Source organism: Bombyx mori, chromosome 3 (assembly GCF_030269925.1).
Source record: "Bombyx mori chromosome 3, ASM3026992v2".
Taxonomy (NCBI): Eukaryota; Metazoa; Arthropoda; class Insecta; order Lepidoptera; family Bombycidae; genus Bombyx; species Bombyx mori.
In genome coordinates this window covers 9,469,938-9,495,001 of record NC_085109.1, presented here as the reverse complement: position 1 = coordinate 9,495,001, position 25,064 = coordinate 9,469,938, and the positions used below count along the sequence as shown (strand labels likewise).

The window sequence follows — 25,064 nt, the reverse complement described above, 5'->3', positions numbered from 1 at the left end:
GAATTACCAACATCACGACCGCCATTCCTCGACATCGGTGGCGATATTGATGGTATAACGTCTATGGGATTTGACAACCTTTTAACAGCCGATGGATCATTGGCTCATCAAACCATCTAGTGCTATTGAAAAGTCCCTAAGATATGCACCATCCACCAATCCGAAGTCTCAATTATAAAGTAATGGTATAACTAATACACGTCTTTTACTGGTGATAGGGGATATGAGGGCCCGCACGGGTAGGTATGCACCATCGTCCTGCCTATTTTCTGCCGTGAAGCAATAATGCGTTTCGGTTTGAAGATTGAGACGGTCGTTATACTATTAAAACGGTGACTTAGAACTCGTTATTGAAGATGGGTGATGGCATTTACGTTGATAATGTGGCTATGGGTTCTGGTAACCACTGTGAGCTCGTCCAACAATCTAAGCAATAAATAAAAACAACGTTTAATAGATTATGGAACGGAGTATATTTCTTAGTTGTTGTAGTTGTCGTTTTCCTTAGTTTTCGACACTATATGCCTTCGTAGGGTGATGGAATTCTTCGGACATATTGCTCGTAAAGAGGGTCACAATCTAGAACAGCTGATGGTGACAGGCAAGGTAGATGGCAAACGTCCCAGAGGACGCAGTCCCACGAGATGGTCGGACCAAATACGATCTTCTCTGAACATCACTTCCACAATGCTCTTCATGAAGCTAAGGATCGCAGCGGTCGGAGGGAAATCGTACGGGAGAAACTGATGCAGCGTGGGAGTCACGACCCTCAGTAATAAGGAAAATGACGCGAGGAGGAGGTAGTTGTCGTTTTCGTTCTACATCATTTTCGTAGGTGCTGTGGTTATGTGTATTGTATTGTTATGTATTGTGTTTATGTATTATTATTATGTATTATTTATCAAAACAGTCATATCCCTTTCTTTCACCAAGCAGCCATGAACTTCGGTTTGAAGAGTCTAAGCCGATCGGGTAACTACAGAATACCCATTGGTCCAGGATCTCATTTTCTTATCTACTATAACAGAAACCTTTCAAAAGAGAAAAAACGCGATTCTTTTTATTAAAAATGGGTGTCCCTACATAGCACACGAAAAAAATGAAAACACATGAAAAAAAATTTTTCTAATAAATAGTTTAACTTTAAATACATATTGAGTCACTAGTGCAAGGTACAAATACCTAAATTCTGGGGCGTAAAACGAATCCGTCGCTCCGGTAACACACAACAAACGCAATCACTACTTCAAATATTTACCGATTATTTCGAAGCACTTCACTACTAGTACCTACGCGGAACGTAGATTATATTCGCATTGCACATAAAAAATAATCTATGGATTTTTTTTCATATTAACTGAACACAATATTGTAATCACAACAATTATTATTACGGTTTAATGTTAACATTATATTTCTTCCGACGTTTCGAATAATAAATATAGAATTAAATTGTAAAAAAATAAGATATGCTTAGTTGGCCTTAATTCGATTATGGTCAAAGTTTTCCCATAGACACAACCCACTGAGTATCTAGCTGGATCTTCTCAGTGGCTCGCGATTCCGATCCGTTGATAGATTCGGCGAAGCAATACTCACGCTAGGGCTGGTATTAACAAATTCACTCAGGTTGCGCCCTTGAGCTCACGTACCTCTCCATCCGTAGCTGAATTAGTGCCTTAGGCTACCAGCAAATAGGTAGGGAATAAAAATAAAAATTCCAAACTTGAATAAAAAAAAATCCAGTGTTGTTTTAAAACTTGTCACGGTAAAAGTTATCTGCACGACTTTTATGAAATCCAATAACACCAGTTTCCAACGTTTCAATTCGCCGTCTCCCGCCCAATTTAATAAAGTCAGTATTGAAAATTTACCAACCATTCTTCCAAGAATACAAGGTTAGCCTAGCTTGAATGACGACCTCACATAAACCGGTGCACTGACAAGCGAACGTGCACTCTTTTGCGATAAGCTGACAACTGCATTTGCAATGACTGAAGGAAGCATTGAATTGTTTTTTTTAACGGAACGCCATGCGTATCGATGTAATAAAATGGGGTCTGTTGGATGAGAAATATAATATGAACAACTTGTGTGCTTGTTTCATGAAAATCCTTATTACAGAGTCAAATTTAAATCAATCTAAAAACTAAAAAAATACGCTTTTATAGAAAATCCAACTAAAAAATAGAAAATAAATTTTAATAAAATTGAAAAAATGATTTTATTGTAAAAAAGCGTGAGGTGCTTTTCAGGATATTATCAAAATAACCCTTCTACTCGTATCTTTTTTTATTTATTGCTTAGATAGGTGGACGAGCTCACAGCCCACTTGGTGTTAAGTGGTTACTGGAGCCCATAGACATCTACAACATAAATGCGCCACCCACCTTGAGAAATAAGTTCTAAGTTCTCAAGTATAGTTACAACAGCTGCCTCACCCTTCAAACCGAAACGCATTACTGCTTCACGGCAGAAATAGGCATGGTGGTGGTACCTACCCGCGCGGACTCACAAGTGGTCCTACCGTAATATCTGTTCATAAAATATTTATAACTACTAATACCATGCACCCCACGTTTTAATTGATTTTCTATTTTTATTTGGATTTTCTATAGAAGCGTATTTTGTTAATTTTTTTAAACTATTAAATATTTTTCATTTTTTAATTGAATTTCAATTTTTTCAATTATATTTTTTGTATTGAATTGTCATCGGTCCTGTAATATAAGTATACCAAATTTCGGGTTAATCCGACGTTTTGAAGGGGGTCAAAATCATGTTCAAAGATCCCGTTATAAACATACATACATCTGAAGCTAATAAAAGCGTATTAAATCATACGAGTACACACGCCGCCTCGAAGGAGATGATGCGATAACCATGGATGACCCTGACCGCGATGGTGCGTTGCGGCCGTTGCAGCAGTTTCGCTACCCCCACAGCCAGGGACTGACCCCACAAATCAAAAGGTATAAGCCATATTCTGTCACCGATAAAAATTATAAGGCCGACCACTCATGTTAACCTAAAATCATGAAATTTGATAAGTAAAGGGAAAGTTTGAAAATTAGCTTTGACACAACAGGACTGTAATAGGCCGTCCCCTGAAAGTTATGTTTACGTCCGCGCGCCTAACTGGACTAATAAAATGACCATAGTCTATACAGCCTCATATCCGACCCAGGTATAGGGGCAATGCAAAGCCGCCGTTGCCCAAAACATGTCTTGTGGGATCCCCTGGATCTTTTCCCGCTACTTTTAGGCTCTTCAAGCACCAGTCACCGACCTCGTACTAAGCGAAGAGTTCGTTGTGCGAACTGACCCATAAACACAACCCACTAAGTTTCTCACTAGATCTTCTCAGTGGATCGCGATTCCGATCCGCTAGTAAATACTGCGAAGCACTGCTGCTAGGGCTGGTGTAAGCAAATTCTCTCAGGTTGAGTCCGTAAGCTCACCTACCCGTTCGCGCGTAATTGAAGTACTCCGTAACACTACCAGCGAATGGCTACGAAAAAAATGCATGTATTCTGAGTATGTGAATTCATGTGATGCATATAATAGGTCTTAGGTGGAACTTTACCCCATGATTTTCGAGCGAAGTAAACTGCCCCTTCCCAACCCAACCCGAGCCTGGCCCCAAGCTCAAAAGGAAAAACCTGACGCCGACGCCAAAATGCTACTTCGATACACTTTTTTTATTCCTATGCTGATAGCCTTGAGAGGCTATTTCAGCTTCGCCTTGCCGTGTAGGTGAACTCACGGGACTCAAGCCGGAGTGTTGCTAACACTGGCCCTAGCAAGAGCAGTGCCTCGCAGAATCTATCACCGGATCGGAAACGCGACCCACTGAGAAGATCCGGCGAGAAACTCAGTGGGTTGTGTCTATGGGTTAATTTACTCGTCGAGCCTTTCGTCGCAAGCGACGGGTTCGACGAGGACGGTGACCGATGCTTGAGGTACTCAAAAGCACCGTTAATGGATCGGGAGGATCCGTAATGACGTGCTTAGGGCGACGTCGGTTGTTTACCATTCGGTCCACAGGATCAGGTATGTAATTTCCGGCGGCCACGACAAGAAGGTTTTCGTGTCGTGCCGCCTTCTCAAAGTAGCACAATGATTCCGACTGTAAATACTTACTGATTGAGTCAAGCTCCAGGTCATCATGGAGATAACTTCGAAAGAAGATGTGCTATGAAAAGCGAAAAAAAAATGCGAAAGCCGTATTGTCGTTGCAGCCGCTAACTACTTATTGGACTTGTTTCATTCATGGAGGAGCTAGTTATCGTGGACAACCTAAAAACGTCCCTACGGATCCATCGGACTCACTAACGCTTTTGTTAAACACTTCAAGCTTTAAAGCGATAAACTCTGTTTAACACTTCAAGCCTTGAAGTGTTAAACAGAGTTTATCGCCGGATCTATTCAGTGAGTTGCGATACCGATGCAGTAGTAGATGTAGGTATTCGTGAAGCAGCTGCCATTGAGCTGTTAACATATCCCACCCCTTCTGGCTAAGCCCGAGCTCGCATATCTGACCTAGCGAAACTAGAAAGGCCTTTGGGCCACCAGCTACATTTTTAGGTTACATTGAATTTGGTGTTTTGTCGTCTTTGTGTAGATCACATCTTCAGTGAAGCTAGTAAGTACCTATATAGTAGGTAAAAAAAATGTAGATCGATATAAGTTTTTATTCAAATTCAATTCCTTTATTTCAATATTATTAAAACATACAATGAAATAAAAATAAAAACATGTTATCTCTACCACCGGTTCTAAAATAAAACCAAAACCGAGAAACAAACTCATATCGCTTGTTTTTTTTTACCATTACATAAATAATTATTTATTCGTAAACCATTACTCATTTCATATAAAAGGATTCTTTTAAAAACATATTTTTGAGCATTGCTATCGATAAGTGACATCTATGATTCTTTATTTGAACTGTGAACAACGAACAACGACAACATGAAGTTTTTAGTATAAATAAGAATAAATAGATGGCACTACATTTCTCAATCTCCCATCAGTTTTCTATTTTTTTTAATAAATATTTTTATGTTGGATTAAAATTTCGGTTTTTGTTGGGAAAAAAATCAATACAGTTTACAAGTTCAGGTCGTTCAGCGATAGTAAATCTTGCAAAAATGATTTCATAGATTTTGAGTTTAAGGAAAGTACGCTGTAATTCTAAATTAAATGAATAGCAAATTTTCGTTCGTTTTTCAGAGCAACATTAAAACACGTACAAATTTTTAGTATGCATAGCAAGCTGTTGCAGCAATTAGCATAATTAATTCAGATCCCGACAAATGATAACAATGATTTCCAGCTTACTAATTAAACAGTCTAGTTAACTAGAAGCCGAAAATTAATTAAGAAAACAATTTAACGAAAAAATCATAGAAAAATTCTTAGAGTTATTGCGAAAATGTTAAAGCCAAAGTCAATTTTATAATTTTTGTATTACTACTTACAAAAATAACATTTTATAAATAAAAAATATATTTATAATAAATTAATTTTGGTTTCAAGTCATATAAATAAACACTGAGCTTAATCAAACTTTACTGATAGCGGATTATTTACGGAAATAATATAATTATAAAGAATTTGGCTCTATGCATTGTATTCCTTTTGCCTATACAGGCTATACAAGAAACGTAATCAGCAAAAACACTATGAGGGAATCTAAATTATTGAGGTTAGCTTGTGTATGATGTGTCATTAAATATCCCAAGTTTTATTAGATCTCAAATGTTTTGGATTAAAACAAAGTTTAAAGTAGTAATATAAAATGTCAGTCGTTATAGAAACAACTCTAGGCGATATTACCGTTGACTTGTATCTAGATCAGCGTCCTGTAACATGTTTGAATTTTTTGAAACTATGCAAAATGAAATATTACAATTACAATTTGTTTCATTCGATAAGAAGCAGCTTTATCGCTCAAACTGGTGACCCCACCGGTGAAGGTTCAGGGGGAATGTCTATATTTGGAATTCTTGAAGGTCCAGACAAACGATTGTTTTCTGGTGAGAAAATGCCAAAAATTCGGCACACTGATGCTGGGTTATTGTCAATGGTTTGTACTGGAGACATGATGATTGGTTCACAGTTCTTTTTTACTCTCGCTCCTGACTTGGACTCGTTAGATGGGATACATTGTGTCATAGGAGAAGTCACAGAAGGACATGATGTACTAAGAAAACTCAATGATGTGATATGTGATGAGACTCATCGCCCTTATCGTGATGTCAGAATAACACACACTGTAGTGTTAGAGGATCCTTTTAATGATCCTCCAGGTCTAAGAGCTCCTTCGCGATCTCCTTCTCCTACTGCAGAAAGGTTGAAGGGTGGGAGAATAGCACCTGATGAGGAAATAGATGAAACTCAAGGCAAGAGCACAGCTGAAGTACAAGAGATTATTGAGGAAAAAGAGGCCAAAGCTAGAGCAACTATTCTTGAAATTATTGGTGATATTCCTGATGCTGACATTGCTCCTCCTGAAAATGTACTCTTTGTTTGCAAGCTAAATCCAGTCACAACAGATGACGATCTTGAAATCATATTTAGTCGATTTGGTAAAATAGTAAGTTGTGAAGTGATAAGAGATAAAAAGAGTGGTGATTCTTTGCAATATGCTTTTATTGAGTTTGCTGATAAAAAGTCATGTGAAGATGCCTATTTTAAAATGGATAATGTGCTTATTGATGACCGAAGAATACATGTTGACTTCTCCCAGTCTGTATCGAAAATAAAGTGGCTAGGAAAAGGTAGAGGGGTTAAGCTAATAAATGAATCGGAAGAAGAAGAAGGCTCTAAAAATAAATCTAGATATACTAGTAGAGAAAGAGATCATAGGAATGGTAGAGATTATAATCTTAAAAGGGAAAATTACGAACAAGAAAGAAATGAAAGGGAATGGTCAAAACGAAATAAAAATGAAAAAAATATTGATAAACATGGTCACGTTCAGAATCTGGCTGCAAGAGATCATAGGAAACACACAAGCCACAAAGATACACAAAGAAAAGATTCTGATAGATATGATAAAGATATACCAAAGGAAGATAAAAGACATAAAGAACATAGTGAAAGAAAGGACAATGTTACAGAGAGTAAGAGACTTAAGGAGCATGAAGTGTGTAGTAAGACTGAAAATCATAAAATTAAACATAGAGAAGCTAGTCGTAAACACCAAGATAGACACAACTCTGAGTATGCTGAAAATGATGAGAAAGAGAAAAGAAATAGTATAAAACATAGAGACTACCATACAAAAGAGCGTTCACATGACAATGAAAATTCTAAAAATAACGAAAAAAATTACAATGTAACACAGAAACATAAAGAACATACAAAGCATTCCCAGAAGTATATGGTTGATAAAAGTACAGAAAAAAAATTAAGTAGAAAAGATGATAAATCCAAATTGAAAAGAAAGTATGATAAGTCTCCAAAAAGAGAACACAAGAAACGAGATTCATCTTGTGACTTAGAGCCCAAAACACCATCACCTGTTACAAATAAAAAGAGTAGATCTGAAAAAAGAAAGAAACAAACAAAGAAAAGACAACATAAGAAACGCAAACAATCTACCTCTTCTTCTTCAGAAAGTGATTCCTCAGAAACAAGTTCATCTAGTACAGAGTCTAGTTCGTCCAGTGAAGATAACAGGAAAAGAAAGTCAAAAAAAAGAAAAAGAAGCTCCTCCTCTTCAAGCACTTCCAGTAGTAGTGATAGCAGTTCTTCTAGTAGCTCATCAAGCAGTACTTCCAGTTCAGATTCTGAAGCTGACAGGAAAAAAAGGAGAAAGAAGGCTATAAAAAAGAAGAGCAGATAGCATTGGTATAGTTAATTCTTTACAACTGTGAGATGATGTTTCAATGTTGATTTAGTGTGAATTCTTTGGAATTTTAAATTTAATTTTTTATTTAAATTAAATATTTTTAAGTTCAAAACTGTACAGTACGATTTGTTCACACTTCTTTACACTTAAAAGTAAAAAATAGGTGTATGTAGACAAAGTCCCCAAAGTAAAGGCCAAGTAGGGTACTACATGTTTTAAATCAAATTAATCATTCTAAAAACGCAATAAAGACTTCGTTCATAATTCATGAACTAAGTCTTTATTGCTGACACAATACAAATTGTTAAAATGTTATAGACTTGAATAACTTTATCTTAAATTATTGCATTGAATATTAATGTTATTGTGTAGAAATCACTAAAATTGCCTTGCCTAACTTTAAAAGAAATGTTAACTTTACTGTTTGAAGATTTTAGTTAGTTAAAGATACAGCATTCAATATTTTACTAAATAAATTGGTAGACATGAACAAAAATATATTATTCTAGTAACCGTTGTTTAAATGCCCACCTTTAAAAATGACTCAAAGCTTATTACATAGTACATTAATGTGTTTATGTGACTAAAGAAGTATTAAAATTACATGAAACCTAATACTTTAAGCAACGGCATATAATAGTGATCTAAAATTGTCATTTTAACACTATTCAAAATTAAAAACAAATATGAAAATCTGCTCAAGTAAATATGTATTGACCATAGGATCCTTGATCAAATATTTGACGATTGGCACTCTTTAGGGAATATGCTGGGACAGTACCGGCGACTGCGATTGCTGTGTATGAACTGTTGATAACTGTTGGATGGTTAAATTTGAGGGGATTGGGTTCTGTAGGTGATGAGGGGCTATTTAAAAACACTGCTTCATTATAATTATATTGCAGATAGTTTGACCACTTTTACACCATTATAAAATTATTATCTTTATATTTTTTATAAAACTATTACATGTTTCTCTTGCTGTGTCTAGATGAGAAGTATTGACTTTTTCTTACGAGAATACCATCATCTGTTTTTTAAAACATTTAAAATAATTCTAATATTCGAAATCTGTAATCATGTGTCAAATGTTGCTTGCCATTACATTTATATTTAAACTCCAACAATAAAAAACAAAAAAAAAACCTTTTAATTCTAAACTTTCTATATCTCATCGTGGCCGCCGGTAACTACATTCCCGATTCTGTGGACAGAATGGAAAACAGTCGACGTCGCCCAAAACACGTCATCTCGGATCCTCCCGATCCACTAACGGTGCTTCTAGGTACTTCAAGCATCGGTCCCCGTTCTCGTCGAACACGTCGCTTGCGACGAAGGGTTCGACGAGTAAATTAACTCTCAGACACAGCCCACTGAGTTTCTCGCCGGATCTTCTCAGTGGGTCGCATTTCCGATCCGGTGGTAGATTCTGCGAAGCACGACTCTTGCTAGGGATCGTGTTAGCATCGTCGTCAGGTTTGAGCCCCGTGAGCTCACCTACTAGTTACGGTTACGCTGGAATAGCTGCTCTAGGCTACCAGATTAGGTAGAAAAAAAAAAAACCTCATGCGCGCGAACATTCGTACAATGTACGAATATTTTCGCGCATGTGAGTGGCCGGCATAATGTTCGCAATTTGTACCGGAAAGGTTTTAGCTAAGAAGTCCAAAGAAAATTAACAGATTGTCAATATAAAATATTAAAATACATAGAACTACACCAAATTGCGTTTTGAAAACAAACTGTTTATTCAATGTCATCAACTAAAAAGTTGTAATTTTCGCATTTTCATGCCTCCAATTCTGCTACTGCTAAATTTTCAAATCTATATTGACAAGTTCTGCACTGAGTTCAACATACGTAGACATGTATATAAGAAAGTAATCAAAAACGTCGGCAGAGCCGAGCCCCTGCCTGAATGTAATGTTTTACCACCATCCTCAACCCGCAGAACCCTATGGTTATGGAGATATCCATGGTTAATGTTAGGTTAGAATAGCACTATTTAGTTAAACTCAGAGGGAGCTTCCCTCTCCTCCTCCAGTTTGAATTCGCATTATCTCTGGCGCTGTGGGAAGAGCAGCCCTTGCACCCTTGCGTGCCGAAGCACTGTCACTCATGCTCCGCTCCACAGCTTAGGCTTAAAGGTCCAATGGACTAACCTCAGCCGTTCCATCTCATTCCGCGCCTCTGCTTTTTTTTATACTATACATTATAAGGGTAGGACAGGCAAGACCAAGTAGTACTCTGATTCGGTTTTGGATATTTTTCCAATATTCATACCTATAATGAGAATAAAACACGAGCAAGTTCATTAAAGTTATATTTATTCTAATTTATAACGATATTTTATTACCTACAGTTATGGAGACGCTATAAAAAATACCGTCATTTCACGTTCCGTACTACAGTGGAAACGAAAATTCGTTATTTTTATTGTAAAAAGTCAATTTAAGTGCATAATACAGTAACAATTAGTATGTAGGTACATTAATTACACCGAATGTAATATGTGACTAATATCGAATATAGAAATAATAACGTATATTTGGGTAAACAAATGGATTAAAATGCACCTCTACCGTGAATGGAACGTGAAACCTTGATGTCTACCTTGACGATTTTTCCAATTTGTATGGAAACTTTAAAACATTATACTTATCTCGTAAACCGTAAGTTTCCGCAACTTGAAAATTTGCAAAATGCCTTCCTTATGAACTATATAACTTCCTTATGAACTCCTTATAAACTTATGAGTTAATGTTGAGTTGATGACTTAAAAAAAATTTTCATTCCTATTTTTCCTTACATTTGGTTACATGAGGCCGAGGATTTCAATCCTTCACATCTTTCCAAGCCTATAAGAAACATTCCCAACAGAGCTTTAGAATCCGGCCCGGTTTATGGTAAGCAGTCGCCGTCGCTGAAGTATATCAGTATATAAGGACTTTAATAAATAAATAATAGGTATGATGTTCGAAAATAAACAAATGCAATCCAATAAAGGATAAGAAGACTAGATAAAACACATTTAATACTTTAACTTGCAGTAGAAAATTTCCTTTAGTTCTTAAGCTAAGATATTGCATAGCATTATTTCATAGCATGCTGCTTTCATTTTAATACGATAACTTTTTTATGCTATAAGTTACTATGGTAGTGTTCAAAAATAGATTTGAAAAAATATTAAATACTTTTGATTTGGTTTTAGTGGATAGTTTTATATACATAGCTAAAACTAGACGTTAATATTTATTTATTTCAGTCTAAATTGTATGTATGTACGTCCGTGCAAGTTAATAGCCCAGGAATGATTGGCAAAATGAAAGGAAACCATAAAATATGACCGAGCTGTCCTATACCTAGGTAGCATCTTAGCTCGTTGCGTTGGAACCCCAGAACGTTCCATTAAGTCTTTTGTGTTGGTAAAGTGACTGAACGAGAAGATGGGCCTTGTTAAATGTCCTATTGTGTATTTCCAGTCACGGACGTACAGTCTGACTAACACGTAAAAATAAAATAATATAGATTTGTTAACGAATTTTAAATCTTAAAAGAAGTATACAAGGAGATTAAAATACACCGGATATTAAGAAAGTAATTTTATGATGTAATATACTATTGTGGCTTTTCGCAACCCACGGAGTTTTTTGCCCGATCTTCTCAGGTGTTTGCGATTCCGATCTGGTGGTAGATTCAGCGAAGCACTACACTTGCTAGGGCAGATGTTTGCAAAGTCGCTCAGACTGAGCCCCGCGAACTCGCCTACACATTCGGTGAAGCTAGTATAACCCTTGAGGCTCGTTAGAGTAGGTAGAAAAAAAAGCAGTTCATTTGCGCCTTTGTGAAAGATACAGGGTGAAACGTCACCATTCTAGAAACTACTAAAAGAATAATCTATGCATTAAAACGTAGGGTAAGGATACGCAAATGACTATCATTTAAAAAACAATATTATGTACTACAAAACTAAAGTAAAACACTTCGAGGACATTCGCGAGCTATTAAGCTGTGTAATGTATTAACATTATGTAGGTATGTGATGCATGTTAGATTGCTAGAATGAATAACATCAGTACAACTAAATGTTTCCATAGGTTTTTTTACGTATGGGAGCATCTGTCTTCCTGTTTTGATGCACAGGAATATTTCTAGTTTAATACAACATGATTTTCAAGTTTAATACAATATAATTCTTCAGAACAGGCGTAGTCATAACTCGTACGTCTCGTCCACTATCCCGTGACCATAGGCATCAAAATCAAAGAGGGACGCACTTTTCACAATATTTGAAGCACCGATCTTATCACTTACATTTTTTATTCTTTAATTATTAAATGGAACGAATTCTCGGCTCTTGGTATTTCGTGCGAATCATCGATTAGATACATCAAACAACCGGCAATCTGCGAAGTGTAGTCCAATTGGATTCACAAATACCATAAAACCAACCAACGCCACAATTTTCTAACAGAAATGTCGCTTATCGTGCCGTTGATGATGCTATTTTTAGGTAATCAACGTGGGTGGTTATTGCTAAAACAAATAAATTAAAGGCTTGGAAACAGCCGCTCAATCCGAGAAAGCAGATAGCTGGAAAATGTTTAATGTAATGTAATTAATAAGTACCGACGCCACTCCCGTCTCGACTCATTTTCCACTCAATAAGTCTTATTTTATTAAGGGCTTGTTTCGTTTTCGAGCAACAGACGTCAGCAGTGCAGGAACGAAGCAAGATACATAATGTTTTTTTATTAATTTTTCATAATTAAATTTGAGGTATTAATAAAAACCATATTCAAAATGCTACACGGCCCTCCTGGAGGACATAAGCATTATATGAAAGCCGCTGCTCATTTTGAGTCATGAGGTCGAAAATTAAATTGCATTGTATAACAGCTATACGTAGTAGTAGCTTTAGTAGTAGATAGATATAAAATTGTAACAGAACAACTTATCAAGTAAATAGGCAGTAGCTTGGTAGTGACCACTTGCCGTTGCCGACGTCCTTAAGGGACGGTGACCCCTCGCCATTAGGTACCTACATCTTATGCTCGTATGCCTACAATAGCAAAAGAAAAATACTTAATAGTCGAATTGTTCATACTTTTTAAACGATTTATGCAAATGCGATGAGATCGACCTTTGTATTTCTGAGCAATTTAGATCCCCTCTGGATTTTTTATTGAATAATTGGACCAAACAAATGTCTGCAATAAGACAAGTGCTTTTCTTGAATTTTACTGGCGATAACTAAAACAACATTTTGTGATTGTGAAGGATTTTTTTATTGATCAAACAGTTCATAGTATTTTGATGCAATAGTTTTAACCATATGATATATTTCGACAAGTTCGTCACTGTGTTGTACACTGCGCATGTCGCAAAATTATCGACACAAGCGATGGGTTTTCTCTCCAGCTTGGACTCCGCTAAACATCACTTGCTCCCTGCGTGCGGCCACATCACAAACGCATCCGGTGTTCCTCCTGAGACCACATTTTAAGAGATTTATTCATTTTATTTTACTGTCCATCGACTATTCTGACCGACCGTGACTATGTTATTATTTTCCCTAACCGCTATTACAGCGGTCCTTGCTGTCAGCGCAGTGCCGACGCCTTCGAACAACAAAGGTAAGACCTGTATTTTAATGCACACATTGATTCATTCTTATTTTTTCATTTAATATTAGATTCACTTACATCGAATAGCAGTTGGGATATACTCTTAATATCTACTACGAGCTGAATGTTCTTCATTATGGAAATGGATTTACCAATTTATGTATTTATACTTTGATGTCACTCAGAAGGTAGAATAGCGATATAATTGTGTGTAATTCGTGAAAACAGTGAATTGCAACTTGATTATCGGAAAAATCTATTATTAGTCCTAGTCGTCAAACTTAAACGCAGGTAGGTACCTATCGAAGCAATTTACCGCCTTTAAAAACTTAAAAAAAGCTTTATGTATTGTCGCTGCATATTCGTTTGAAGGCTGTTGCCTGGGGTGTTATGATTGTATTGTTGTGTTGCCGTATCGATCACGGGTGGGGGGTGGGTCGTTCTATATTTAGCAACAGGTGTCCCGAGCCCGGTCTGCGCCGATATGTCGCTGCGTAGTTAGTACTTTTACCGACCATCAACTCTGATATTTTACACAATGACTTATAAATAGATTGGGCAAATGCATTGATTTATTCGGAAAACGTATAACGTCTGTCTTTGGTCTCACCTTGCAATGCCATTGCTAGGGCCTAGCAACAAGGACTCGCCCCACGAATGCAAACCACGCATGCGTATTATAAAATTGAAAGGTGCAATTTAATACAATTCAAACAATACGGTTTGACATGGGTACCTATGACTAGTTTCTAGTCATATTGCAGGCACAAATAACTTGATTCCTACGTGTTGACTAGTACTTTTAGAGGAAATGTCTGTAACTTTTAATTACAATGTAAATTTTAATGGATTTACTAATTTTATTCAGGTTTTTTTTATTGCGTAGACGGGTGGATGAGCTCACCACAGGCAAGATCGTTCTTAAGTGATTACCGAAGTCCATAGACATAATGTGTGTGCCACCAACCTTTCAATCTGTTTGTATGACTGATTTGCAGCAAAAATATGCAGGTTGATGGTACCCGTATAGACTTATAATAGGCCGGACCATCAGTACCTACCTGTTGTTTCACCACCAGTATTTTTTTTCATATTTTGATAAACTAGAAATTCTATTTTTTAATACAACCTTACATTCAGATGGCAGTACCATCAGTGAACTGCCAGAAAATTGGGATCAAACAAAAGATGATAACCGATCTCTCTTCTTGAACAAGAGTGACAAAAACGATTTGGAACCTTACCCGCTTGCCCTCAGCGAAGAAGGTATTGTACAATAAAATTAATTAAAGCGAATATTCGATTAATAAGTTAATTCTATTTGAATCTAACAGATTAAGAAGATTAAACCACAGATTTCAGTGTAATTCAGTGTAATTCGGTAGGCAGCGGCTTGGATCTGCCCCTGGCATTGCTGAAGTCCATGGGCGACGGTAACCACTCATCATCAGGTGGGCCGTATGAGCATACGGCCCACCTGCCTACAAGGGCAATAAAAAAAATGTTTCGGCTATATTGCAGGAAATCAAGATGGCTATGACCAAACGGTTGACCAACGCTTCGACTCACCACAGTCCAATGGAGAACTCGATAATCTTATCATGAGGCCTGAACTTTATGGCGAACCACCGGCAATGGAAGGACTCGCTTCTGCATTCGACTTACAACGACGTAAGAGAGGAAGCGGCACAAAAGTAGGCGGGGCCGGTGCTGCCACTAAAGTCGTTACGAAATCTGGATCGGGCAAGAAAAACCTCAAGTAAGTACCGTTTCTGAGCCAGATGTACGTGTAAAAATGAGTACACAGTGTCCAAAAATAAGTCTAACTCACGTTATATTTTTAGGCCAGAAGATCAAGCCGCTCTGTCACCAATCGATTTAATGACTCAACATGAAGCTCAACGCCGTAAGCGTGGCAGCGGTACTAAGGTGGGCGGAGCTGCTGCTTCTGCCAAGACCGCCACAAAAAATTCCGGTGGAAATAAGAAGAACTTTAGGTCTTAATTAAAAACAAAACATGACTAAGGAGGCATGGTAAAGGAATACAAATAACTAAATTTATCGTTCGTATTTCCACAGGCCGATTTCAGAACGACGCAAACGAGACTCGGGTTTGAGCGCCGCTGACGTGCGAGCTCTGTTGAATCTTTGGGAAGCTCAGGAACGCCGAAAGCAAGAGTATGCAAACCAATTCGCCGCCGATAGATATTATGGTCGTGTAAATCCAGATGAGGAACAACCTGAAGTTGATGAAAATGGCGATTTGTGGTACAACGAGCCCGTCGTTATCGGGCCGCATGATCGCGACTACCCGCATCACTCCTACTTCTCCGAACAAAACCGAATGGCGCTTGCTCGTGGCTATCCTGACCTATATCAAGTCGGACCGAATGAGTTGGCGCAGAGGTACGAGGAAGCCCGTCGCAAGAGGCAATACGCTAACAAGATGAAACGATTCATGGTGGCCAAAAAGCGTTCGGACAACATGATGCACCAGAACAACTACCGCCCGCGCGACGACTTGTACACCCTTGCTGAGCTACTCCGCTCTGCACCACGAGTACAGGAACAAGATATTCCAGTGTACCGGCGACTGATACTTTAAACGGTCTCTCCAGATCTTGCGTTCATACGGAACAGCCTGTGCATACCCTGTCTCAATACTACATAAAGAATATTTCAATATGCCTTTCATTGCATAAAACTAGAACGACAAGGTAATCCACGGGCGTGTAATTTTCGCGTGAACGTGTAGAAGAGCGTTTAGTATGGGAGAGAGATTGTCGTGCATTTAATTCGCAGTCTGTAGCGGATACCTAACCAGTTAGTCATAGTTAAATAGCATATTAAAATATTTACAGTTACTAATATATTGTTTAAATTTACAATAGACAACGTATTTTTAATGGCCTAAATAGAAAAAAAATCGTAGTTAATATCTAAAAAAAAGCCATTCGAGTTACTTTTTATCCTTAATTTAAATGTATTGCGCGCAAAAGAGCTTTTTATGTTACATATTCATCATTTATCAATTATTATTGAAATTTAGATTTCTATATATCTGAATACACATTAATATCACATAACAATAAATTCAAAGTATTTCTTTAATCTTTTCGAATATCTAGTTTTACGACGAAGTGTAACTTCTGATTTTAATATCTTGTTAATGTATGTGTATATTATGGTAAACTTGCTGTATTAAATTTAGTATTATCTGTCTTAATATCTGTAGTTTGCTTTTGAAGTCCCAATTGGAAAAAAATCATCTAAGACTTTCTCCTGGTTTACCACATACTGCTTTCAAATATACGTTCCTCTACCTAAGAATACCTACATACAAATAATTGGAATAGTTTCCCAAAATAGTCATAATTATATACTAGTTACTCAAAATATGTGGAGTATAAGTTTTTTAATTCCTTAGGACATAGATTTATGGCTGGTGGAGATTATAATGCTAAGCATACAAGCTGGGGGTCTCGAACTGTGACAACGAAGGGAAGACAGTTACTTTCTTGCATTGAACGACTAAGATTAAATGTTTGTTCAACTGGCGAGCCAACATATTGGCCGAGTGACAAAAGGAAGGTACCAAACTTGTTAGATTTTTGTATCACAAAAGGCATCAATAATGCATGTATAGAGTGTACATCCAGTTTTGATCTCTCATCTGATCACTCCCCAGTCATAATAACGCTCAGTCGAAATATAGCCAGGAAAATGAAAACATGTAGACTGCATTCTTGCAGGACCGATTGGGATTACTTTCGTGTATTGGTATCTGGCTCTTTGGACATCAATCTACCTCTAAAAACAGAGGATGACATTGCGGATGGTGTTGAACATTTTAACTTTGTTGTACAACATTCTGCTTGGCAGGCGACACCCGCCCCACCAATTGTAAAACCATCGCAATGTTCTCTTTCAATCAAAACGTTGTTATCAGAAAAAAGGCGATTAAGAAAACGATGGCAAACTGCGAGGCATCCTGAACACAAAAAAATATTTAATTATAGTATTACAAAATTGAAAATACATTTGGCTCGTGAGAGAAACGAAAAAACAAATACATATATGCAAGAGCTGGATGCCACATCGAAAACAGACTATTCGCTATGGAAGGCTACCAAATACCTTAAACGTCCTATAAAACACCAACCTCCTCTACGGAAATCTGATGGAACTTGGGCCACTAGCGATCTAGACAAAGCTAAGGCCTTTGCTGAACACCTGGATAATGTATTTACACCAAATGCGATGGATAATTCGGCTATGCCTTCCAATGAATCGGAATTGAATGAGCATGTTATTGAGGTTCCTTTCAAAAAAATTAGTAAATCCGAAACAAGATCTGTCATAAAGAATCTTGACCCTAATAAATCACCAGGATATGATCTAATAACAGCAACTATTTTAAAAGAGTTACCTCAAGAGGGAATTACTTTCTTGACCCAATTATACAATGCTATTTTCAGACTTAAGTTTGTGCCTCACTTATGGAAGGTAGCTCAAATTAAGATGATACCTAAACCTGGAAAAAGTGGCGAGGACGTGAAATCTTATCGTCCTATCAGTTTGCTCCCTGTACCGTCCAAGGTCATGGTGACTCTGTTTCTCGCAAGATTGAATCCTATTATTGAAACGAAAAAACTAATCCCAGATCATCAGTTTGGCTTTAGACGGAAACATAGTACAATCGAACAAATTCACAGACTTGTTGAATATATTAATAGAGCTTTTGAGGGAAAAAAATACTGCACGGCTGCCTTCCTAGATATATCTCAGGCCTTCGATCGAGTTTGGCATGAAGGACTTTTACTCAAAATTAAAAAGAAGATCCCTTCCAACTTCTATTTTTTCATTGAATCTTATTTGAGTAGCCGATATTATTTTGTTAAACACGGCGATGAAATATCGCCTCTCCATTCAATTAATGCCGGTGTTCCCCAAGGCAGTGTCATTGGCCGCACTTTATATCTATTGTATACAGCTGATTTGCCCGAAACTGATGGTACGATAATGGGAACTTTTGCTGATGACACCGCAATAATGACCATGGACGATGATCCAAACGAAGCTTCTTATAAACTACAGAACAGCCTTAATAATATCAACACTTGGCTAAAAAAATGGCGCATCAAAGCGAATGAATCTAAGTCTGTACAAGTTACTTTCACCACTCGAAGACAAACTTGTCCTGCAGTCACCTTGAATAATATAGAGATCCCGCAATCTGAAAATGCAAAGTACTTAGGGATGTACCTGGATAGGAGACTGACTTGGAGAAAACATATATTCACCAAGCGTCTTGCGGTGGGTCAGCAAATACGTAAATTGTATTGGCTTCTTAATAGAAAGTCTCAACTGTCAGTTGAAAACAAGCTTTTACTATACAAATCTGTTATTAAACTCATTTGGTCATATGGCATCCAATTGTGGGGTACTGCGTCAAACTCAAATATTGAAATCCTTCAAAGATTTCAATCAAAAACGCTCAGGATGATAGTGAACGCACCATGGTATGTTACAAATGAAAGAATCCATTATGATCTTGCCATAAGAAAAGTCAAACATGAAGTAATCCATCGAGCTAAAGCATATTGTGTAAGATTGGAAGCCCATCCGAATAACCTTGCTAAGCATTTAATGGACAACCTAATGACTACAAGAAGACTCAGAAGAAGAGTGCCTCAAGATCTACTAGATCTACTGTAGATTAATTGACATGTCAATGGACATTGTGCATGCACCGCCGAAATTATTTTTATCAAAACTACGGTTGAATGTCTTACGACAGCTTACTGTATAGAATAAAAAAAAAAAAAAATTTTGTGGAGCTTCTCTGACCAATCCGTAATTGTCGGCTTAACATATTTTTAATGGTGTTTGGCATTTAAAAATTTTCAAATTAATTTTCCAACATAAAATAATGATTAGATAAATTAACATTGAATCACTTGTATGTAAAATATTGGCCTCTCCAACATATTATTCAGTGAATCTCCAAAAAAATAAGAATCCTCGTCTTACGAGATTCCAACTTTAACATAAACTCTTTATTATCCAACAAGCAACTTTAATTCTCCTACGAAATAATATTCGGCTTACGTACTCACAGACCGAATATGAAAATAGAATTAAAATAGTTAAATTTTAAAGAAATTGTTAAATTTTAGTAAATAGGCAAGGGTGTTTCTAGAAGATTCCCGTATTTTTTTTTCTTTTGTAGGACCTCAGCACTTACTGGTTTTCACGATTAGGAATTTATTAAAAAAAATTAATGAATTTAATGCGTCAGTTTCTGTATATGTCAGAAATGTAACATTGTTTCCTCAATTGATTTGTGCAATTTGGTATTAATTTTACATCTTAAGTTTAAATGTAAGTAATAATATGAATGACAGCCAGAAATTTATAGACAAAGATATTTCGTTGCGAAATAGCTACCTTCTGGAATCCCAGAGCTTGGAAGAAGATACAGACTTAAAGACAAAGTATAAAACATTTCTTTGGTTTCTAAATTACGGTAAAATATTTGTGACTCGCCTAACCAAAGATTTAATTATTTCTTTGGCTAGTTACGTTTACTCTGGTCAATTATTACCAAAACATATCACTGATTTGATGCACACTCAAAAAATATTACAAGCTGAACGTGAATTATTAACAGTCACATATAGCAGGTACAAATTCATAAAAGATATTTTCGTAATACAACAAATGAATATTAATCGCGCTCAATCTCTATAAGAATTTGTATAAATCGGCAATCAATATCTCGGGACAATAAGAGTCCAACAGATGAACGTACGCTGTTCTGATTTATTGAACAAATAATTGCCAATCTCTTGTTTCTAGTGAAAATACATGGGAGATTGATTTTTGTCCTTGGGAAAATATAATCCATAGTCCTAAATTCATTCCAGTGGATTCTAAAAATATGATAATCGATAATAATTATGAAAATTTCGTTGATAAGCTGGAAAAGCTAACCATAGGTATGTAACCAAACAAAGCTATCATCGATCACCCCGCCCAAAAGAAAGCACAATCTAGAGCTGCTGTATTTATAAAAAAGGATCAACTTGCAGAATCGTCGCTAGAAAACGAATTTTCGACCAACGAAATGTTCAATAAAAATGAAATAAAAGAAAACTCTTCTCTCAATGACAATCAAGAAATCTTGATCTTATCAGGTACTGAATTAAGGAAAATATTAAATCTACGGTGTTTTAAAGCATTGCGAAAGTAAATGCTGTAATATTAAAAATTAATGCAGAAACTCGTTTGTGAGAACGAATTAAAAACGAATTAAATTTCGAAAATTATAAAACCAATTGTAAATAAAAAATAAAATGTCAGGTAGTAGTAGTAAGTAGGACATCAAACAGATAATTTCTAAAACAATTAATCCAAAATTTATTATAATAGATTGTGTCGAGTATGTAGCTCTTTTTATTTATGTCATAAAAGTTTATGTTCATTTTTTTAAATTAATAAATACATGTTTTGATGTTCTGTTTATTTCTATGCATACGTACGCTATACTTTATTTTCCACCTTTTGTTGCTTACCTGGTAACTTCTCAGAAATATAATGCAAAAGGGGAGATAACTTTTGTTGGGCCTATTTTTCTCCGAGGGTCATGTTAAAAAACTTCTATCCACTATCTGTACCTTACCATAATTGTGCTATGAATGTATCGTACAAAACAATATTCTTTGTAGCGAAAAAGTAGCAGTTTGCCAAGCAGAGCCTTAGTCTTGTATGAAAACTGGGCTAAAATGAAAAATAACCGATGGAATAGAATGAACCGTTCACTTATTATAAATTGACTTAATATCCATGCATGCTTGCATTCACTTATCAAGAAAAGTTGCTTATCATAATTTAACCACTATGAATTGTTAATAAAATCCATTATGATGCATGATTTATATATATTTATGTATCTACACAGAAGCTTCAATGAGCTTATCTGGTGTTTTTTCATCACCCACCATTTCGCAAGCGTCGCAAAAGTCTCCAACACAAGCAGCAGATTCCTTATTACGCAGTGAATTGGATATGAAATTAAGAATAGCTCTAGAATTCCTACATAGAGATAATGAGTTTTTAATCGCTGCAGAGCTTGGTGATGATATATTACTGGATAAATATATAAAGTACGTACCTACAAACAATGATCTTATCAAGTTTCTGCAATATCGCGTAGTGTTACACAATGTTAAGCATTACTGCAATGAAAAACCATATTATTCATTCTTATATGAGTAGGTACACAGATTGTATTTTATTTAAGGCAAGGCGAAAACATTCAGCAAATGGATCATCTTGGAAGAAATGCGCTTCATTTGGCTGTGTGCTCTGACAACGAACATGCGATTACTTTACTTTTAGACGCTGGCGTAAATCCTAATCATAAGGATAACGTTGGGATGACGCCCCTTTCGCTTAGCCTTATGAAAAGGTAAAACAAATTGAAAGAAAATATTAGCACAAAAAACAATAATATGTAGATGCGATTTCAATTTTAATTTTTTCTAGTCCGTCTTTGAAAATTGCGATGCTGCTGTTTGATCATGGTGCAAAAATACTACCAAGAGTCGAGCCTACAGATACAGGACTTTTTCTTCGTTAGTATTAAAGTTTATTATGTCGACTATAGTTTTATACTTAGCAAAACCAGATGGGAAGTTAAGGTGATAGTGATCTCATACCAATCGGTATCTAGACTGTACAATAAGTGTACAAGTCTGTTTATCCATTCGCCTTTTAATGAAGAATTTTGTGGCTACTTGGGCACTGAAAGCAAGTGTTTTACTGTATTGACAGAGCGTCGTAGAAGAGATGATCGAAGTGCCACTACATGTTATATTCTATTTCCAGAGATAATTTTCTTATCATCGGACTCAGGAATTACTCCTTCCACCTGACTGCTTCCGGCCGCATTGATATACCACTCTTTAGGTTCCAATATGTTCATCCGAAGCGGGCAGAGGCTCTAGTAGGACTGGACTTTGCGGACTTCCATGGAAATCGCGAACCCTTCGTGGACCGTATTCACACATTTTCCCGCCACCGCCACCGCCACCGAAGCAGTTCATCCATACTACCTAGAACCACAGCGCTCATCCACAGTGCATCTCCAGAGATCTTTTATGCCACATATCGTTTATCATTGAAGTGAACTCCCCTCCACGGTATTTTACAAGCCATATGACATATACTTCTTCAAACGAGGCTTGCAGAGAGGTTTGCAGCAGCATACAGCGGTTTCGCTCTGCCCTTGGCATTGCTGACGTCCTTGAGTGACGGACGGCCAAACTCACCATCAGTGGGTGGATGGGTGGTATTCTCGTCTGCTTACATGGGACAAAAAAACGAGTCATGGTGGCTAACAGCTCGTCACTATTACTTTCAGAATTTTTAATGATGTGTGAACCATCAGAAGAAGATGAGAAAATAATAAGATTAATGATTGAAAAAGGCGCCTTGGTGAACGACCCTGAAGCACCAGGCAGACGACAAGCACTTCATTTCGCAGCCATGAGCAATAATTGTAAATTAATAAAGCTATTATTAAATTTAGGAGCAGATTTAAGTTTGACGAACCACAGAGACGAAACTCCCAAAGAAGTGGCAAATACATTTGGATGTAAAGAAGCTTTTCAGTGCTTAAAAGAATTGGACTGTGATTTTGTACGCGAATGTTTAGACACGTTGAACGAAATTGATGAAATTAGCTAACACTGTTTATTTGGTCATTAGACTCTAAGCTATTTAGTCGACGTTTTGTGTTCTTTTAAAAGCAATATAATACTTTAAAAGACTCGTTTTAATTAAAATATGTAAAATTAATCAACAGTGAAAGAGTTACTGTGAACTATAAAATTGTTTATGAACTGATTTATTAAGCTATTACCTAGTAGTAGATGATGCTGTTCTTATAAGTCATAGTCTAAAAGGACGTGGACGCTCCGAACTGCCTGTCTGCAGATGACCTAATTTGAAGATTTCAAACAAAAATGCGTAAAATAACTTACCTATATGCCATACTTACTTTTATATACATATAGGTAATTACAATCTTAACGCAACCATTTATTCATTCACTAAACTATTACGCATGGTACATACGTAAATACTACTTAATACATATGTACTTAAAAACTAGTCGCCCAATATTTTCGCCAACTCTCCCCTTAAATCTTATGCTGATTTTTGTGGTAGAGAGTGCTGTAAGCACGCACGGGTCCTTATCATCATTCTGCCTGTTTCTCTGGCAAAACTGTTTTTATCTATATATCATAGCTAAATCGTAAGTTATTCCAATGCCAATTTTGCAGCATTTACTTATATAGGCAGACTACCAAATGGCGCAAGAGTAATTTTTAAAGTATGGAAGGGTTGCGATTTCTTCAAAGACCCTACTGCATAACGATTTGACCTAGACCGCTGCGTTTTATGAGTGCAAGTACGACCAGAGGAAAATCTTTTTCCTAAGGAAGACCCCCGTTTTAGAAGCCAATTTAGCTTTACTTACTCCCTTAAACCGGCGAAATTAAAATTCGATAATGACTCAATATACTAACTGCATTAATTTTAAATATTGAAATTGAGGTGTCTTGAACCTTAATTTCATCTTTAAGGTGTGAGACCTCCACGGTCTCAAATATTAACTGCTTCGTACTTTAACATCATACCTACATATCAGAGAAACAACTCTAGGTTTTTAGTATTTCTAACCAAGAGATGAATGGATCTAGGAGCTCCCAGATATGGGGAGCGGTACATATGGCGCAGAACCGGACCGAGTGGAGAAGATTGACATACAGTCACGATCCTCAGCATTGAGGGAACGACCAAAAAGAAGGAGCTCCCAGATACAACTGTCTTCGCCTTCAATGTGACTCGCAGACGGTAAAAACTGTAAATAAACTGTAAGCTATAGCCAATCTGGAACAACACAGGCTCGAAATGTAGAAGATTTTATATAATGACTAGCTGACCCGGCAAACATTGTTTTGCCATATATAAGATTTCTAGGGAATTTCTAGGGTAGAAAAAAAAACTAACTTATTGTAAGTGTGTAAGGATGTGGTAAATGAGTGAAAGAGGTATGTAGTGCTGTGAACGATGAGGGAATATATAATAAAATAACAAAACCTCATTCAACCACATAATACCTCATTATAACAAAAAAAAAAGTCCAAATAAAAAATAAAATGTTAGGGGTGGACAACACTAATCACTTAGGGGTATGAAAAATAGATAGTAGCCGATTCTCAGGCTTACTGAATATGCATAAAAAATTTCATGAGAATCGGTCAAGCGGTTTCGGAGGAGTATGGGAACGAACATTGTGACACGAGAATTTTATATATTAGATGAGGATAAAAACAACCATTAAACAGGAAAATATATTTTAAAAAATGGTCATAACTAATATACCTACTAATCCGGGAGAAATAAACATCTCATTCTCAGAAAAAAACTTAAATAATTAATTAATTTGGCATATTATTCTTATTAATTAAATGCTATTTCTGTACTCAAAGTGTAAAAACCAC

At 36.5% G+C, this 25,064-nt stretch overlaps 2 protein-coding genes and 1 long non-coding RNA gene across 30 annotated transcripts; all 3 read left to right on the top strand.

Annotated features, from left to right (window-relative positions):
* The first annotated feature begins 5,642 nt into the window (after positions 1–5,642).
* Positions 5,643–8,373, top strand: LOC101743700 (peptidyl-prolyl cis-trans isomerase sig-7). Its single transcript, XM_004931681.4, has one exon. It carries the CDS (start codon positions 5,804–5,806, stop codon positions 7,853–7,855), a length of 2,052 nt encoding a protein of 683 aa, XP_004931738.1. The 5' UTR covers positions 5,643–5,803; the 3' UTR covers positions 7,856–8,373.
* Positions 8,374–13,239: 4,866 nt separating this feature from the next.
* Positions 13,240–16,714, top strand: K5 (putative neuropeptide precursor protein). The gene is given in 5 exon segments (NM_001160190.1): positions 13,240–13,497; positions 14,629–14,754; positions 15,010–15,247; positions 15,333–15,485; positions 15,568–16,714. Coding segments are annotated over 5 exon segments (1,119 nt in total). The 5' UTR covers positions 13,240–13,421; the 3' UTR covers positions 16,094–16,714.
* A 224-nt stretch (positions 16,715–16,938) lies between these two features.
* On the top strand, positions 16,939–23,323 carry LOC101743852 (uncharacterized). Of its 28 annotated transcripts, none has more exons than XR_005246016.2 (7): positions 16,939–19,872; positions 20,418–20,489; positions 20,583–20,687; positions 21,452–21,656; positions 21,794–21,961; positions 22,039–22,127; positions 22,916–23,323. It is a non-coding gene; the product is annotated as an uncharacterized LOC101743852 (long non-coding RNA). The 28 variants fall into 28 exon arrangements; XR_009976759.1 differs by having other exon boundaries at positions 16,939–19,985; XR_009976754.1 differs by having other exon boundaries at positions 16,939–20,174.
* The last annotated feature ends 1,741 nt before the right edge of the window (positions 23,324–25,064 follow it).